We start from the raw sequence: 17,244 nt of genomic DNA on the forward strand, positions 1-17,244 counted from the left end.
AGCAACCAACAGCTTCCTCGTGTAGCTGCTCCTCCAGCGAGGTGCAGATCTGGCCCATTTTGGACGCTGCTGCCCCAGCTAGATAATCACGTCCACAGGAATTTGACCGGGCTTTCACCAGCCTGGGGCGGTGGCAGAAACACCACAGCCATGCCATGTCACCGACAGCGGCGAAACCAGCGCGGCCCGGGCGGGGAGCGGTCCCTGCCCGCCATCGAGGAAGCCGCGGCGGCGCAAAGCAGCTGAGGGCCGGGGCCGGCGGAAGGGCCGGGGCCGGGCCCCCTTGTTCCCGCCCCGGAAGGCTCCGCGCTGCCGGGAAGCGGAGGCGGAGATGGTGCTGCTGAGCGGGCCGCGCTGGCTCCGCAGCCGCCTCACCGATCGCTTCTGGAGGGTGCAGGAGGTGCTCAAGTATGCGCGGGTGAGTGTGCCCGCCGCCCCCGGCGCCTGCCCCGCGGAGCCGCCCCCGGGCCTGGGCAGCGAGCGGGCTGCCGGCCCCTCCGGGTGTCCGCGCCTCCTTCCCCAGCGGAGGGAGCTTGTCCTGGAGACCTCCGGGGTCCGAGAAGCTGGCTCGCGTCAATTTAGCATTCTCTGTATGTAAATTAGTCTGTATTTGATTAAAGCTGGAGGCCGCGTCTGGTGTTTGTCACACAGCACGTGTGTGCATGTGGAGGGGTACGAATGAAAGTGAGAACCCCGTGGCGGCAGAAATACAAGCGCTACGGGAAGAGCAGCCTGTAAATACAGCACGCTGTACACATATAGTATTGGTTGTGGGGTTTTGTTGGTTTTTTTTTTTTTTTAAACTGGGCAAAGGAGCAGAAAAAAACCCCAGATTTTAACCTTGCTCTTCAAGTGCATTTTAGAAGGTGAAAGAGACTGCTTCACAACATGATTTCAACTGAAGTTCAAGCTATCGTACCTAGGCTCGGGAAAAACCTTTTTCATGGGCAGATTTTAGCATGCTGGGAGGTAGCACATCTTGCTGTAGTATTGAGATGGAAAATGTTGAAGTAAGTGACAGTATCTTGGTCTTGTAGTGCCTAAGCTGCCCGCAGTACCAGTAGTAGTTATTTATTTCTCTGACTGTGCAGCGCTGGCTACTTCTTCCTACTTCATGTTAGATGGATGTCAGCAGTAGCTCAAATAAACTTATTTCATTACGCTTTCTGTTTGGGCAATTGCAATGTTTTTGACGTACCAGAGGCTCCTGTCCCATCTCTGTATTCATACTGACAAAACTGAGAGGGCAGCTCAGGAATGAGAATAAATGCCTGAGTTTAGGTGTTGGCTGAAGGCACTGAAGATGATTTTGTTGTTGCCTTCCCCCTGGAACCACAGCCTAAAATGAGGTCTGATTTTGGCTTCCTCCTGCTGGACTGAAATTTTTCAGCCTGCCTCAACTTCTCAGCTTCAGTTTCCCGTGCTATAAAACAAGGAAAAAATATTTTCAGTATATGCCAACTGAAGGCTTAGCTGACGTTTGTGAAGTATTTTGTGACCCTTGTTATGAAGAGTTGTGAAGTGCAAATAAGCATATATTAGTATTACTGAAGGGTTTAACAGCCTTACAGATAACTGAACAAGAACATTTTGTTTTTGTTTCAGCATTTTCGTGGAAGGAAGAACCGCTGCTATAAGCTGGCTGTACGAAGTGTTCGGAGAGCTTTTGTGAAGTCTACAAAGGCCAGAAGAGAGAAGAAGAGATTCCTAAGAGCGGTAAAGAGCAAAATGTTAGACGTAAACATTAAAATGGGAGAAGGGCAGAACTGAAATAGCCATTTTCCTTACTGGGAGGTTCTCTCAAAATCTTTTACCGGTGGGTGAAAAATAGCCATTTTCCTTATTGGGCGGTTGTCTCAAAATGTTTTACCAGTGGGTGGAAAATATGAGTTTAAAGTAAGCATAGTCCCGCTGTGGTCTGAAACAGCTCACATTCTGAAGTTCATACATGTTGCACTGAGAAGACTGTAGGTCTGAAAATGTTATATTTAGTAAGTGTGAGCAGATCAGCATGACAAAAGGTTTCCTTTTAATGTATTTTATCATCCAAGATGTTAATTTTTACACTTTTAGCTCTGGATCACTAGGATTGAAGCAGCTTCTCTTGAACATGGTTTGAAATACCCAGCTTTCATAAGCAATCTGCTTAAGGTAAGGATGGTGCTTGAAGAATAATTACTTAGAAACAACAAATAGGAGAAATGTCTGATAGAGGTTTTCTGAAGTGCCAAATTAATTTCTTAAAACTCTGAAATCTTTCAAGTAGATGTAGTCTGACAAAACATATCAAAAGGTTGCTGCTTACTGTCTAAGAATGCAACTGCAAGGAATTGAAGCTGCAGCCTCCACTTGCCAATCTTTGAAGAATAATGGTGGGGACTTCCAAATTGGAGCCTGAGCAGCAATAGCGGCATAGGGCACGGTGGAGGGATTGAAAAGCTCCTTCTGTCAGACTGAACTTCTGCCAACACTGTCCTGCTTCCTAGTTCTAGTGATGAAGGGCCTTCTGCTTATGAAAGGAGTTTCATTCAGGAACCAAGTTCTGCCCTAAACCTGTTTCTCTTCCTTATATGCATAGTCCCCTTTTATCCTGGTGAACATTACTCTACACGTTGTTCTGTGCCCAAAACTTTTACTGCACATCTTAAGAACGCATCTTAAGAACAAGAGACTTGTGAAATGCTTTTATGCTCGTTGCTACTGCAGGCATTAAGTGACAGCTGCCTTTCCTTTTACTTCAAGAAATTTAAAAATACAAAGCTTGGATTAGCAAAAACCACCCTAAGAAATCTCTACTCTTTTCACTACTAGCTTTGTGTTTCGGTGAGCATGGACAATGCAGAGAGTTGGTGCCATTGTCCCTTGTTCTTAAACTTGCTGGGGAACCGGTTTTAATTTGTTGATACTGGAACTGTAAAATTAAAACTTGTTTCTCTTGGCTGTGATCATAATAAAAAGGTACTGTTTCTGCTTCTTGAAGTGGAACTACATACGAATTTATAGCATATTTCAAAACATTTTATCTGTGTTTCAAATAAATAGATAACTTTCTAGGTTTTCTGACATGTTTCCTGTAAAGTAATACAGTTTCTGAAATTTACACACTTGTTCTCCTGGTTACTCTTGTGATACTGTAACCAAAAGAATCAAGCACTGCCTAAAAGCTAAATCATTTTTCTTTTTTTCTTTTTTTTTCCCCTCAAGATGCCTGTCCCTTTGATTCTTGTCTCAGAGCAGTATATTTTTGTAAGGTTCTCTGTTAAAAAATCCAAAAGCAGCAAACTGTTTTATATAATACCTCCCTCTTAGAATATGCAGTTAACCGTGCAATATCTAGCTTTGCAGTCTTTCTCTCTCTACTGCAGGACACATTTTAAGATACCAAGCAGCTTCTAACACAAGAAGTAAACTTGAGTATGTCTAAGAACTGAAACAAATGCCATGAATTAACCTGTAACATGTGGCCTTACATGAAATAAGAGATTCTTCTTCAGTTCTTGGTTTCTGCCAGAAAGACTTTGAGAAAGTCAGTAAACAAATTTTACACAGTGGCTTAATGAGGCATCCATGGCCGAGTAGTCATGTCTGACAGTTCTCTGACTAATAGTTCCAAAACTGTCCGGCGTAGAAAAAAGGTAATTTGCCTTAAGACCTCAGGTAATCATGAAGCATTGCAGGATTGTTCCTAAAAATCACAGTACTTAACCAACAAATTTTCTTGCATTTAGTCCCAGGTGGAGCTGAATAGGAAAATGATTGCCGATTTGGCTATTTATGAGCCAAAGACGTTCAAGTCCCTGGCTGCCTTAGCCCAGAGGAGGAGACAAGAAGGCTTCCTTGCTGCCCTGGGAGATGGAAAAGAACCAGAGGGGATATTTTCACGTATTGTTCACCACTACTGATACTAAAAGATCTGCAGATAGGTGTTATAAGCAGGAACTTGTATGGCAAAATAAACTCGCTCGCTGACTGCTGCTAAGATCGTAGCTGTGCAACAAAATCCTCTGCGGATGGTTCCAGAAGGAGGGGGTGGGTCCGGCTGCGCAGCTTGCGCCTCCATGACTTTTTCCCCCCCGTGTTGTCGTAACTGAAACGCGTTGCGTTAGACACCGCGGTTCGAAGCTAGCAGTGGTAAGCCAGGCCCGTAGGAGTTCCAGCGTTAGTGACGTGCAGCGTGCGTACGCTTTCTGTTCCGTTAAGGACTGAATAAAGATTTTTTTTTTCGGTAAAAACAGTTTGAGTGGTGACTTCTGGCGCTGCCCGCGGGAATCTCCGCGCTCACGGGACGGCCCCCAGCAGCAGCCCGGCGTCGGGAGCGGCCTGGGATGCTCCGGGGGGCGCTGGGCCCCGCCGGGCCGGGTCAGCTCTGAGCCGCTGAGGGCGGTGGCGCGCGCCGGAAGTCCCGCCCCCTCCGCCCTGTTCAAATTCCCAACCGGTGCGTCACGCCGCTCCCCTCCGGCCGGGGCTAGCGTCAGACGTCGCGGCGGCCGGGCCAATCGGTGACCGCCGCTTCGCCGCGCCCCACCAATAGGCGACGACCGGAGGTGGAGAAGGAGGGGGGGGCGGTGGGGCAGAGGCGCCGCCCGGTGGGGAAGGAGAGCGGAGCCGGGCGAGGCGGCGGCACCACCACAAAATGGCGGCGGGCTCGGGCAGCGCGGCGGCTGTGGTAGCGGTGGGAGGCAGCGGCCCGGCGGGGCCTCAGGCCGCCGGCGCTCTGGCGGCGGGATCCGGCCCGGCGGGGAGCGGTGCGCCGGTGGCGGGCCCTGGGGCGGTGCTGATCGGGGACCGCCTGTACTCGGGGGTGCTGATCACGCTGGAGAACTGCCTGCTGCCCGAGCACACGCTGCGCTTCACCCCGTCCATGAGCAGCGGCCTCGACCCCGACACCGAGACCGAGCTGCGCGTCACCGGCTGCGAGCTTATCCAGGCGGCCGGCATCCTGCTTCGCCTCCCGCAGGTGGGCCTGGGCCGCGGCCTGCCCGGGGTGGGGAGGCCTCTCGCCGGCGGCCGGGGAAGAAGGCCGCGGCGGGGCGGGGCGGGCGCGGGGTCGGGCGTCTTTGCCTCCCGGCAGGGGAGAGCTTTGTTCGTTAGGCCTCGGCCCGCTGGCGCCGGCGCGGCCCCCGGCGGAGCCGCCGCTCGATCGCTAGGCCGCCATCCGCAGTTACAGATGCGGGGAGGGCCGGGGAGCTGCCCCTTTTGGCTGGGGTTTGGGACGCGAGGGCCGCTGGGCCTCCCCGCGGGGCCTGCGGCCTTCCCCGCCCGGCTGGGAGCAGGAAGCGGGTGATGTAACCGCCTTCCTGCGCCGCCCCCGCCGCCTCCCCGGGCCGGCCCGGGCAGGGCGGGGGCTCCCGCCGTGCTTTTTTAAGATCGGGGCTTGCGGAAAGGAGGACTGCTTGAATTGTAGTGACCTCGGGAAGGTTTTGTTTCCTGGCCAACTCCAATAGCAAACGGTCTCGTTGCTCTCCGAGTGTAAAACTTTCCAGGCATCTTCTAGCTACCGAGTCTCAGCTCCTCAAATTGTGTTACGACTATATGCAAATCATAATATGATTAGATTCCCCCCCTCCTTCCACGCTGAAAAAGTAGAGTTTTTCTGGCGTACAGTCACAACTTTCAGTTTTATTAGGTTCTAGCGTTTGGGTTGGGTTTGTTTTTTTTTTTAATTTAATTTGGAGCATGTTTTCATATTTCATAAAAGAAGTTTGCGATTTAATGTACGTATTTGACTTACGGTGTTTGTTACGTGGCTAACGTTTTGGGCAACTTGATTTGTTATTGAGGTAGGGGGGCTAGTTTTCTTCAGATACCACTGAACTTACTCCCATACTTAAATATAGCTTAGCTAATCTTCTGAGTCTTAAAGCTGTTTAAATCATTCTAGGTAGTTTCTTTTTGGAACTGGTAGTTGTTTTGTTAATACCTATTGTGGTTACTTCCTTTTTAGGTGGCTATGGCTACAGGACAGGTGCTATTTCAACGTTTTTTTTATACCAAGTCTTTTGTGAAGCATTCCATGGAGGTAAGAAAATATTAAAAGATGTATATGGCTACAAATATTATTTAATCTTTGATCTGTTTTGGCACGTTGTCAACTTAGGTGTGATCAGAGTGTTGGTAACGAGCCTGTAGATTTTACTTGTTGATCAACGTGATTTTACAAAGCTACATAGTACTGATTTTGTCAAATTTTTAATATTTCCTTATTTCACCACCATTTTCTCTTGTTATCCCTCCTTAAGCTGTTGGAGGCGATCAGTTCCTGATTTGAGCAAAACATCAGTATCTTGCAATACTTATATTTCAGCATGTGTCAATGGCCTGTGTTCATCTGGCATCCAAAATTGAAGAAGCACCAAGACGCATAAGGGATGTAATTAACGTGTTCCATCGTCTTAGACATCTACGGGAAAAAAAGTAAGTGTAGACTTTGAAATAATTTGAAGTATTTATGTTGTAATTTAATAATTAAACTTCATGGGCCGATGATAGTATCATTCCCTGTTTCATAAATCAGGGAACATCTTGAAGAGATCTTACGAAGGAGAAAAGTGAGTTGACCCATTTTATTAAGTAAATATTTTTGGCGTTATAAATAGTGATTTCTCTTATTTTTACACGAACACAATTTAACCTGCATATGAGTACTCTTTGAGGTTAAGATTATCATCTTCAGAATCTGAAATTGTCTTGCAGAAAACCTGTGCCTCTAATACTGGATCAAGAATATGTGAACTTGAAGAATCAAATTATTAAGGCAGAAAGAAGAGTGTTAAAGGAGTTGGGATTTTGTGTTCATGTAAAGCACCCTCATAAGGTTTGTACTGTATAAGTTAACTTTATAATCAGTGTTTCATATGCTATAAATGCTTTGAGTAGACTGCTTAACTGCATGGAAGCTGTATGGTTTGTACATGATAACACTAGTTAATTCAGTAAAGCCAGCTTCTTATGATCCCGATGTCTTCTTTCTCATTTAAGAGATTCTTACTAGTTGGTCTTCATCACTGCTGAATGGTGACTGGAGGTGGCTGCAGATGCTAAGTATTGCTTGAAGTCAAATTATATAAGTAGGTAGCTTTGGTGTTAGAAAACGTCAACCAAACATAGATTCTTAAGCAGAAAGGAATTTGGAGACCTAGGGTTGTGATATCCTATTATCAGAAACGCTGTGTGTCATGGAAACATGCTGAGGTTATTAAACCCGTATGAGCTAGTTAGCAGTGTTTCTTATGTTCTAAAAAGTACACTCGGATGTGAAAGGCTTGACTAGAAATGAGACAGTTGTCAATATTTAAGTATCACGTGTCACACTAGGATGATACTTGGAGGATGTTTAAGTTGGTGCTTTAGTACCATTAGCATTATGCCTTAAGTAGCGAAGTGTGGTAAAAGAACCTCCTGCTTCTGTGCCAGCAGAACTCGGGATCTTGCTCTTTCTTCCTCTAAACTACTGCTGTTTTAAGGTCTTTTTAAGCCTACTTGACTTTCAGAATTCACTCATGTTATCAGTACCCCAGAGGACAATTGTGCTTGTTTGTTAATTGGTATGAATTTTTGCTATTAGAGTAGTCTTTTTATCTGCATGCTTGTTTTCTTTTCAAACCTAAGAAAAAAACTAGAGCTGAATAAATCAGTGACACGCAACATGTTACATCTGTTCTCTGCAAATACTGTTATACTTCTGTTACTGCTTATTGCAGCTAGCAATATTTTCTCGCAAGTTACAGCTAAAAAGGAATCGTGAATTGTATAGGAGAACATACCTAGTTTGAAAACAGTTGAAGACGAGACATCTAGATGAATATAGCATGATGACTTTGCTCAGAAGACGGAGAGATAGGAAGGTCAGATCTGGTTGAGTGTCAACTCATGCAAACTTTTGCGTTGGAGAGCAGAAGCTCTGTGGATAAACACTGGGGATGTTGCAAACACTCTCTCACGTGGAGTGTTTTATAACTTGAAAGAGAATAACACATGCCTCATGGAAGTCCCTCTGAAATAAATAGGTGGCTCTCAAGATTCTCGTTAATAACTCGATAACCCATATCTTCCAGATAATCGTTATGTACCTTCAGGTATTAGAATGTGAACGTAACCAACACCTGGTCCAGACTTCATGGTAAGTTGATTTTCTTTGTTTTAAGAGACCAGCAGGGGCAGTAGCAGAAATATGTCACTTGAGGCACTCTGGGCAACATTGCTCAGAAATGATTGTGGGCCACACCAGACAGCTCCAGTGTTTCTTGGCGTGCCCCAAACTACTACCCAAATGTTGATCGGCCTCTTAAGTTAGAGGCACTGTTTTAATGGTAAGGTAGCTTTCCACCCTGACTTCTCACTTCCCTCCTCTCTGCTTTCACTTTTCAGCTGAAGCGAAAATGTTGAGTGAGTTATAGGGTTTTCTTGTTTTTTGTTCTTCGAAGAAAATTAGATGTAGTTAAAGTCTGTTACCCGTGCTGGGAAATGGCTTTTCCCAAGGCTTGAGCTTGATTACAGGTGTATCAAAAACTTAGCACAGATAAATTTCGTTTTTCTATATGGATAATGCAAGATGTCAGCTTCTAAGAGTGGATAAACTTAATGTTTTCATGTTTGACAAGAAATGTCCTCTGCCTTGTCGCTCTCATTACAGTAAAGATTTGCTTGGGGATGGGAAGCTTATGTAAAATTCCAGGTCTTAAACTTAACAAATAGATAATGCTTTTAAACAGTAATGCTTTTTAACAATACTGTGGTTTAAAAACCCTTAGTGAATCCAAAGATCATATTTCTGCTGACTGAACTGTCTGGTACTGTGACCTGTGTGTAGAGAACCAGTTTTGACTTTTCTTTTCTGTACTCTTTTAATCAAAGGGTAGCCTCTGAGGGTAAGTGACTAAGACTTCTCCTCTGCTGCCCAAGCGCTATGGTGCAGGGATAGCTGCCGTCTTCAGTCAAACCAAAGCAGGCTCTACAAAGAGAAGGCTGACTCTAGACAGGTGGTATATACATGATAGTATAGTAACTGGCCAACTGCTTCTTGTGCTTATACTTTCTGACTTTTATTTTTATTGTGCATTTTGACTGTTGTATATTTTATAACCTGATTGTTGAAGTTCTAAAAGATTTTTAATGTTATATTTCTATAACTGTTAAAATGATGTATCCTTAAATGATAAAGCAGATTAAGGTGGGATTTAAGTCTGCAAGGGATGAATTAGCAAAAACTGAAATCTAGTTTCCATTTGTAAACTAGTTAGAAAACATTTGAGTAGATGTGTGAAGCTTGGAGTCAAATGTAATACTTAAGACTTAGAGAAACTTCCCACTACCAGATTTCCCAGTACCATTGCATGAAGTACTCGAATGTGAGTTATGGACTACTCATTACCAGTTTTCTGCTTGTTATGAAAGGCGGGTAGGTGAGGAGGAGGAGGAGGGATGAAATTACCCCAATTGAGAAATGGTTCAGATGTTAAAATGACATATTTGTGTACTGATGCTCGTTGCTTCCAGTACCTGAAAAAACTGGTGGATATCCAGTATAATTGTTTTTTGAAATGTGCGTTTTTACATTACCTTTTTCTTAAAATATTGTGACAAGGATTCATTTCCTCACGTGTCTGATTCTGAGCCCACAGGGAAAATATGCAGAGGCCAAACTTGGAAGCAGGCATGTTTTTCAATTTGGCCAATAAGAAAAAGGCTGTATGACTTCCAGATGTTTGAAGTACCACTTTTCTTTATCGCTTCTTTTGCCAAAAGGTTTGTGCTCTCTTTGTAGTGGGACAAGAAAAGTAGATTTTGAAGTTCCTTTCTCCCAGAAAGATGAGCTGATGTTAGCATTGCTTCTCTGGGGTAGCAGTTGCTCTTCGTATAAACAAGAATGTAAGACAACTGGGGCAGGTGGGAGTTTGATACTCCGGGGATTCAAGTTCCTTTTGTCTGTCCTGTGTAAACTGGTTACAAGTGTTTGGACTGTGGTCTCTGGTTTGGATGTCTTGGGGGTTAGTGAATCCTTGTATACTGGGTACCCACATGGTTAATTACTACTTTCAGAAAGCGTATTATTTTGAGGACTTTCTATTGTGTCTGGTTTTAGCTTTTCCCCATCTGATACTTTGCTTGACATAAGTGCTCAAAAAACTAGATCTTTTTAAGCACATCAGCTGACAGATTCAGAGGAAGTTACTGTGTGTATTTAAGATTTAGAAGAATAATGCTTAAGTGTACTGACTGGAATATATGCAATATTTTACAGTTTTCTCATTCTGTGAATATTCATTTTAAGCAACCTTACTGAAATGGGACAATTTGGAAACCGTATTTCATGTGCGAAAGAGGAGATCTGCCTGAATACTGAGTATTCTCCTGAATTGATGTTCCCAAACACCCTGATTTCTTCTATGGCTGCTTTTTGCATCAAAAAGAATTCTGTTCTGGATGGAAAATAATGCTTCTGAAGGAAAAGGGACCCCTTAAATCTCCAGTGGAAGTTGATGCGTGGTGGAAGTTGATGCGTGCTGAAGTGGACTGCATTTTCATGGGAGAACTACTACAGGAGCTGCAGCTTTCAGCAAACCATCTGGGTTCAGCCCTATTGCAGAGAAACGTGTGAACCTAAAAGTCTATAACTTCAGATTATATTGTGTGTTGTCTTGATGAAAGTAACTTGTCTATTGCATGAGAGCAGGCCAGTAGAGATCCAGAAGGAAAAGTAAAGTTAAAATTGGTTCTCTTTTCACAACTGCATTTGCAGCAGCCAGTCAGTCAAACTTAATTTCTGTCACACATCCCTCCCCTTGAGGGATAATTTTTTTTGTTTTTATTTTTAGTAAAATCATTCAACTTTTCTTTAGATTTACAGGAGTATAATGTTGAGGTCTAGTAACTGAATGCAGAAAGAAATAGTTTTTGTAGAAGTAAAACAAACAAAAACCCAGAAAACGCCAAACAACTTGGCAGTGCCATGCAACTTTGCTGATATCCTGTCTTTCAGGAATTACATGAATGATAGCCTGAGAACAGATGTCTTTGTAAGATTCCAGCCAGAAAGCATTGCCTGTGCATGTATTTACCTCGCAGCTAGGACGCTGGAGGTGAGCATACAGTTCCATTAATTTCAAGTTTGTTAGGTCTTTCAGTAGAAGCAGAAAACTGAGCATGTCTTTCCCTCCCTTTCAGATTCCACTTCCTAATCGTCCACACTGGTTTTTACTCTTTGGAGCAACAGAGGAAGAAATTCAAGAAATCTGCTTAAAAATTTTGCAACTCTATACTCGGAAGAAGGTTTGCTTCTTTTTCATATTGTGAGCCTTCATTAAAGGCTGCTGGTTAGAACATGAGTTGGAAAACCTTATTCCATTTGAAACTAGCTGCAAGCCTGGTACATTAAGTGGAACAGGATAGTAGTCACAGTGTCTGGGTCTCTTTAGGTTTCCGCCCCCCACCCCGCCCTGTAAGTGAGTAAGCAGAAAGTCTAGTTTACTAAGTTTTGTCAAAAGCAGTGCTCCTGTGTTCACAGGTTGATTTATCTGATCTGGAAAGTAAAGTAGAAAAGAAGAAATTGGCTATCGAAGAGGCAAAAGCACAAGCTAAAGGTCTAGTACCTGAGGGAGCCCCGAGTTTGGATAACACATCAGGATTTTCCCCTATCCCGAAAAATGGTAAGTAGTGGATAACTTGGTTTTAATAACTCTTTCCCATCTTAAATGTATATTTACCTTTTTGGGATGCATATACAGTGTGGTTTGGGTTTTGTTTGTGTTTTTTTTAAGCTGGCTTCTAGCAGTTATTCAAATGGCAGAGTTTGAGCAGCATCGTAACTTTAATTTCTTGAAACAAATAAAGGCTAAAATCAAATTAGTCTAAAATTAAGGCTAGTTTAAACTTATATAGTACAGGGACTTGCTTTTATGTGGTTTTGCAATAAACTCAAACAAATACGTGCAATTGGCATGTTACGCTAAAGCAGTATTAAAGCGTAGGTATGATTAGGAGCTCTGGCAGGAGTAGTATTTGTGGGTGACGGGTGGGGAATATTTTCCTGCATACTTGGTCTAAAGTTTCCAGTCTGGTGCATGTCTTGCCTAGAAGGATAACATTTACCATCTTCCTCCTCAGTTTGCCTTTAAAAAGATACTGAATAATTGACAAGAAAAGGAAGTTGCTGTTCTGCCTTCTTGGAGTGGCTTTGAAAGCAATGTGTGCTATTGCGGTTAATTCCCTGGTGTTATGTCAGTATTTTGGCGGAAATGTTTCAGATTAACTTCTGCTTTCTGTGAACTTCTTCAGATCTACTTCTGATTGTGTGTGCATGCATGTGTGCACATACATGCAAACTACATGTATACAGTACTGATTATTAAGAAGATGATGAAACAGGGCAAGGGGAGGCTTCAGTCCTTCTTTCAGTCACTACCCATACTTTCAAAATAAGGTAACACAGGCTTGTTTTTCTAGAGTCTCCAAAGGAGGTTAAAGGAAATAAACCTTCACCGCTACCTGTTCAGGCAATGAAGAATGCTAAAAGGAAAACAGAGGGAGCAAAAAGAATGAGTTCAAATAGCCCAGTAAACGGGTAATGCTTTCATAATGAGGAAGCTTATTTTTTCCCATTACTACTTCAAGCAAAATAACTTACTGTTTATTGTCTTTTGCAGCGTTCAGAAAGGAAGAGAAAGCAGAAGTCGAAGTGGAAGTAGAGATCAAAGTTATTCAAGATCTCCATCCAGGTCTGCATCCCCTAAGCACAGGTATGTACTACTGTAAAAGAAGGGCGTGCTGTGAGAAGCTCCCAGACTTTGCAGAATTTCAGAGAACGAGCTTTGATAGTTTCTCAACCTTCTCAAGAGAGGCTGTGAAATAACACAGCAGTATGTGCTGCTAATTAAAGATCCAGAAATGTTACGGCTACGAGTTGTTCTGTCCTGGCTCACAGGTCAAGGGAATTGCAGTGTCTGACCCTGTCATACCTGTGCCAAATCGATTGGAAGGAGAGTGTAAGCATATTGGGACATTTTTGAATGTCAGCCTGTTTATTGGTGACATACGGCCCACCAAGCAGCAGGGTTGGTTTGTTGTTGTTTTGGCGTTTTTATATTTAAAGCTGTGTGTTTGTGGCTACAACCTTTATGTTTTTACTGAACTGTACTGAAGTAGGTAAAGCATTTTCTGCAGTAAATGAACTCTTAACTCCAGTCTCGTTGGCAGTTGCTCCTGCAAAACCTCAATTTATGAAATACAAAATGATCCCGTTTTGTATGCAGTTGAGGGTAGTAGAGACTCATGCCCCTCAGCAAATGCAAGTTTGACTTTTTATTCAACAGTCTGTATCCCGCTGGGTTTGGGTGTGTACTGATAAAAGAATGGCTTTGTGTTAATGCATATGTGGAAAAGACCAAAGCTAAAATCTGCTGATTTAAAATTCTTTGTAAAATTCTATTTCAAAATTGCATTTTAGTAATTATCTGAATTTAATGAAATATCTGCTTTCTGTACTGCCTTTAACTTGGAAGTTCAGCATATAATCATGCTACCCACAGAAGGGTAATCAAAGAGGGAGAAAGGAACATTAACTCCAAACTTGGGTGTTTTGGTGACAGTATTACTATAACTGAAGCAGGAGAAGTAGTTTTAACTTTTGTCTTATTGTTGGCAGCACTTTGAATCTGGCAGTTACTCTTAGCTATTCACGCATGTTTTCTAAGTAGTGAAGGAAAAAAATGTAAAACAAAGACATGACTACTATACTCCAAAGGGATTTGAGTTTCTAAAAACTAGTATTTCTGCAGTAACCAGGTGTGATCAAGTCTGCGACACAAGATTAGTTGTCATGGGGTACTGAACAACAGACTACAGAATCAAGTGCTTGGTCTCAAACTGCTTGCACACCTTGGCTCTATAAGGGAGAAGCATTTGTCTATATATGGTACTTAAAGCGTGTATGTATGTATTGTGACTACATTTAGGTGCTAATAGTAATGTAGAGTAATTCCATTTAATGTTAAGGAAATCATATGCTTTCTTTCGTCTTCTTTTTCCATAGGAAGAGTGAAAGTTACTCCACATCAAGCGGTTCCAAATCCCACAGCCGTTCTAGGAGCCGCAGTGACTCTCCTCCAAGACAGTTCAACCACAGTTCCAGCTACAAAGGTTCCAAGGTGAGAAGTTACAAGAAATCAAAAGACTACAAATACTCAACACACAAACCACGGAAATCGCGCAGCAGGAGTTCATCCCGTTCCAGGAGCCGATCCCGGGAGCGCTCTGACCATTCGGGGAAGTACAAGAAGAAGAGTCACTACTACAGAAATCACAGGCATGAGCGTTCACGCTCCTATGAGCGAGCAAGTCATCGCTATGACCGAGACCATCCTGGCCACAGTAGGCATAGGCGATGAATAAAGCAAAAAGTTCTTTCCTTTGGAATTTAAGCAGTGCAGCTCTTCCTCATTTGGTCTTTGCAGCATAGGGTTAACCTGGCTTGTAAACCACCTAGCTTGAGTAATGTCCATTCTGCCGGCAAATCTGTACTTACTATCATGAATCCAAAGGAAAGACACTAACAAGACAGATGATGTGAAAGACTTGATCTGATAAATGTCTTGGTGACTGTTCTGCTGGAGTGTCACCTAATAACACTGCAGAACTTGTCTCTGGATGCTCCTATGCCTGCTCTTTAGTAATTTGCATACCGTAGTGCAGTGGAGTGTTACTTGGGACTTCCAGTTCTGCAAGCAGGACCTCCAGTGCTCAGTAGTTGGAATACTGTGCTGAACAGTCCTTCCCTGTGGAACTAGAAGGCTCAAGACAGTTCATAAAAACCATTGGAGTGGCTTGGTGCTAACAAAGCTGTCTTTTCATACCGACTCAATTATGTTGTACAAATGTAAGGTGACTTTTTTAGAACTGTTGCCTATATTAGGTTATATATGTGTATATATATTTTGCAGTGTTACAGTACAGTATGGGAATATGGCCTTACTAGCCTTTACACTTTATCCACAATGTAAATAAGCATTTGTTTAATACAGGTGGAAGATATATACAGAAAATTCAAAACTTGAATTCTATCGAAAGACTTGTGTAGAAAATTCTGATAAATGTGAAAGTATTTAGCTCTGTGTATTGAGAGTAGTATATTTTTATCTGTGCAATGCTGTGTGCAGGTCACCAGCTCATAAGACATTTCCTATATATACATTTTAAGTGGTTTAAAATTCTTTACTCAGGATCTTTGACACTCTGAAGAATTAGTAGTTTGTCAATCTGCATGCTTGTTGAAGAACAGCATTTAAAAAAAAAAAATAGCAAAAACCCCACAGCCCAGTAGTATCAGTTCTAGTGGTATATCTGAGCTGTTACTCTCATGCTCTCTAATTTCATTAAAGTATTTGGTTTTCTATTCAATTTACTTGAAAGTAGTTTCTTATGAGCTATACCACTGTGCCTCCTCGTAAGGAAAGAAATTTGGTGCTGAGTGAAGAGATATCAAATTGTAGTGGATTTAAGACTAGCCTAAGCTGTTACACCCTGAGTGTAAGTATAGCAGATGTCCTGCTGGGCCCATCCTGGAGGAGCAGACTGGTGTACTGAGCAAAATAGGTGCTGTTACTGGAGCCGCTCCAGCTCTGTGAGTAGGTCTTGCTAGAACCACTGCCTGCTGGTTCAATGTCCTCTCTCCACTCCGGGGAAACGAGATGTGTGAGGTTTTTGTGGTCAGTCTTGCAGGTGCCTCACTGTGACAGTGACTCTTCTAACGCTTCTCTTAAATCCAAACCAATTTCGTGGCAATTTTCTTAACTTTTAATGTGGAAGCAAGGCAGCTGAAAGGATTTGCAGTCAGCCTTCCTTTAGCCAACCTCTAATCTACCAATTTCCTGAGCTGGAGATTGTGCAGGATTATTCTGTGTAATTACCAGTGGACGTATTTGTGAACTTGACTAATCTTTCTTTGAACGAAGGGATGCTTTTGACCTCTGCAGCTCTCTGACGTTCTGTTCCCTAACAGGAATTACTACTTCACACAACACAGTTACCTGTTCTAAGTGCATCATTACTGGGTGGTTCCAGTGGGTGTCCCTGTTTCCTGTGCAGGGGGAAGACTAGTTATTTCCTGGTCACCTTGCAGTAGCAGTAGTTGGTTTGTAGTTCTTCACCATAGTTCTGATTACATCTCAGCTGAGAAAAGACAACTAATTGAGATAGCAGATACAAGGAAAGCTCCTTGGAGCTTCAGCAGAGCACTGCTGTGGAATGTAAGTTAATCTGTTCCTGAATCAGCAAACTATCTGCCTTAACTTGACCTTTGCACACAGATGGAAACTCATTATTTCATACTTGGTATGCTGAAAAATTGAGTAGATGTCAAATATTAAAGTAGCTCTGACATAATGTGATACAAAAAGTAACTTTGATCTATTCAAATATGAACAACCTGAAGTAACGATGTTCTCTAGAGAGTTCCCATTTTAAGTCTTATTCTTAACTATCTGGATATTACTTGAAGCAGGTCAACCTCAAATCTCTGTTTACTAATTCCAGTTCTAAAAGGTAGTCAGTGTTTCCCTGTTTAATTACTTCATTCTGCTCTGGATGCTTCTGGCATTGCCTCTTGTCCAGTTCCTGATGTAAGCCACATCGGGGAGGCAGATTTCACGGCTGCAGCCTCCTCCAGAAAGACTTGAAGAGGAATTACCTTAGTGAAGTCTCAATTCTGCTAGCTACAGACATGACCTGCCTCCAGTGCGAGTAGCATGGACGAGGATAAAGGTAAGAGCCGGGCTATGTACACTTTTCTGCGTGAACATAATGTTGCTTGGCATAAAAATCGGCATCTGTGTTCTATAAACTACTGTGCTTATGTGCAGTGCTGAGTAAAGAGTAATCTACTTTCTGGTACATTTGTTAAAATATGGAGAGGAAAAAACACGAGAGAAAGTGTATGTATTTTTACATTAAAGTGGGTTTGTTCCAAAACAAAAGGGATTTTATCACAGGATTAAAAGACATCCTGCTCTAGAAGAGAATAAGCTGTCTTTACCAGCAAAAAGCCCACCGTAGGTAGCCACACAGAATGTCTTGGCAGCGAGGTGGGTTTGGGAGAAGATGCTTAGAGTAGGTAGAGGAAGGGTAAGAGAACTGTGAAATACGGGGGCTGGTTCCTCAGATGGGAGTGGATGCACCGCTGTTGAATAGAGCTGTGCCTGCGTTTGCTATCGGGCGGTATGGCCTGCAGCCGTAAGGGCAGGCAAATGCTGTGGT

The 17,244-nt window shown here is 43.1% G+C and overlaps 2 protein-coding genes across 13 annotated transcripts; both read left to right on the forward strand.

The window, feature by feature from the left end:
• Positions 1 to 280: 280 nt before the first annotated feature.
• Positions 281 to 4,232, forward strand: MRPL20 (mitochondrial ribosomal protein L20). 2 transcript variants are annotated; one of them, XM_075172347.1, is made up of 4 exons: positions 281 to 418; positions 1,606 to 1,716; positions 2,074 to 2,151; positions 3,729 to 4,232. In XM_075172347.1, exons 1-4 carry the CDS (start codon positions 332 to 334, stop codon positions 3,900 to 3,902), a joined length of 450 nt encoding a protein of 149 aa, XP_075028448.1. In that variant the 5' UTR covers positions 281 to 331; the 3' UTR covers positions 3,903 to 4,232. The 2 variants fall into 2 exon arrangements, with proteins under 2 accessions (XP_075028448.1, XP_075028449.1); XM_075172348.1 differs by lacking the exon at positions 281 to 418 and adding an exon at positions 636 to 1,010.
• A 320-nt stretch (positions 4,233 to 4,552) lies between these two features.
• Positions 4,553 to 15,390, forward strand: CCNL2 (cyclin L2). 11 transcript variants are annotated; one of them, XM_075172339.1, is made up of 12 exons: positions 4,553 to 4,957; positions 5,945 to 6,019; positions 6,305 to 6,414; positions 6,694 to 6,814; positions 8,055 to 8,119; positions 10,979 to 11,078; positions 11,164 to 11,268; positions 11,504 to 11,645; positions 12,442 to 12,559; positions 12,642 to 12,734; positions 12,920 to 13,049; positions 13,773 to 13,791. In XM_075172339.1, the coding sequence occupies exons 1-11, from the start codon at positions 4,634 to 4,636 to the stop codon at positions 13,002 to 13,004; spliced, it is 1,338 nt and encodes a 445-aa protein (XP_075028440.1). In that variant the 5' UTR covers positions 4,553 to 4,633; the 3' UTR covers positions 13,005 to 13,049; positions 13,773 to 13,791. The 11 variants fall into 11 exon arrangements, with proteins under 11 accessions (XP_075028440.1, XP_075028441.1, XP_075028439.1 ...); XM_075172340.1 differs by having other exon boundaries at positions 12,920 to 12,980; positions 13,773 to 13,790; XM_075172337.1 differs by lacking the exons at positions 12,920 to 13,049; positions 13,773 to 13,791 and adding exons at positions 14,027 to 14,141; positions 14,228 to 15,390 and having other exon boundaries at positions 4,556 to 4,957.
• Positions 15,391 to 17,244: the final 1,854 nt, after the last annotated feature.

Source organism: Calonectris borealis, chromosome 23 (assembly GCF_964195595.1).
Source record: "Calonectris borealis chromosome 23, bCalBor7.hap1.2, whole genome shotgun sequence".
Classification (NCBI taxonomy): domain Eukaryota; kingdom Metazoa; phylum Chordata; class Aves; order Procellariiformes; family Procellariidae; genus Calonectris; species Calonectris borealis.

Coding starts and splice junctions, on each gene's coding strand:
- MRPL20 (XM_075172347.1), top strand. CDS start 332: ATGGTGCTGCTGAGCGGGCCGCGCTGGCTCCGCAGCCGCCTCACCGAT. Junction 419..1,605: donor AGGTGCTCAAGTATGCGCGG/GTGAGTGTGCCC, acceptor TTTTTGTTTCAG/CATTTTCGTGGAAGGAAGAA. Junction 2,152..3,728: donor TCATAAGCAATCTGCTTAAG/GTAAGGATGGTG, acceptor TCTTGCATTTAG/TCCCAGGTGGAGCTGAATAG.
- CCNL2 (XM_075172335.1), top strand. CDS start 4,634: ATGGCGGCGGGCTCGGGCAGCGCGGCGGCTGTGGTAGCGGTGGGAGGC. Junction 11,269..11,503: donor AACTCTATACTCGGAAGAAG/GTTTGCTTCTTT, acceptor CTGTGTTCACAG/GTTGATTTATCTGATCTGGA. Junction 11,646..12,441: donor TTCCCCTATCCCGAAAAATG/GTAAGTAGTGGA, acceptor TTGTTTTTCTAG/AGTCTCCAAAGGAGGTTAAA.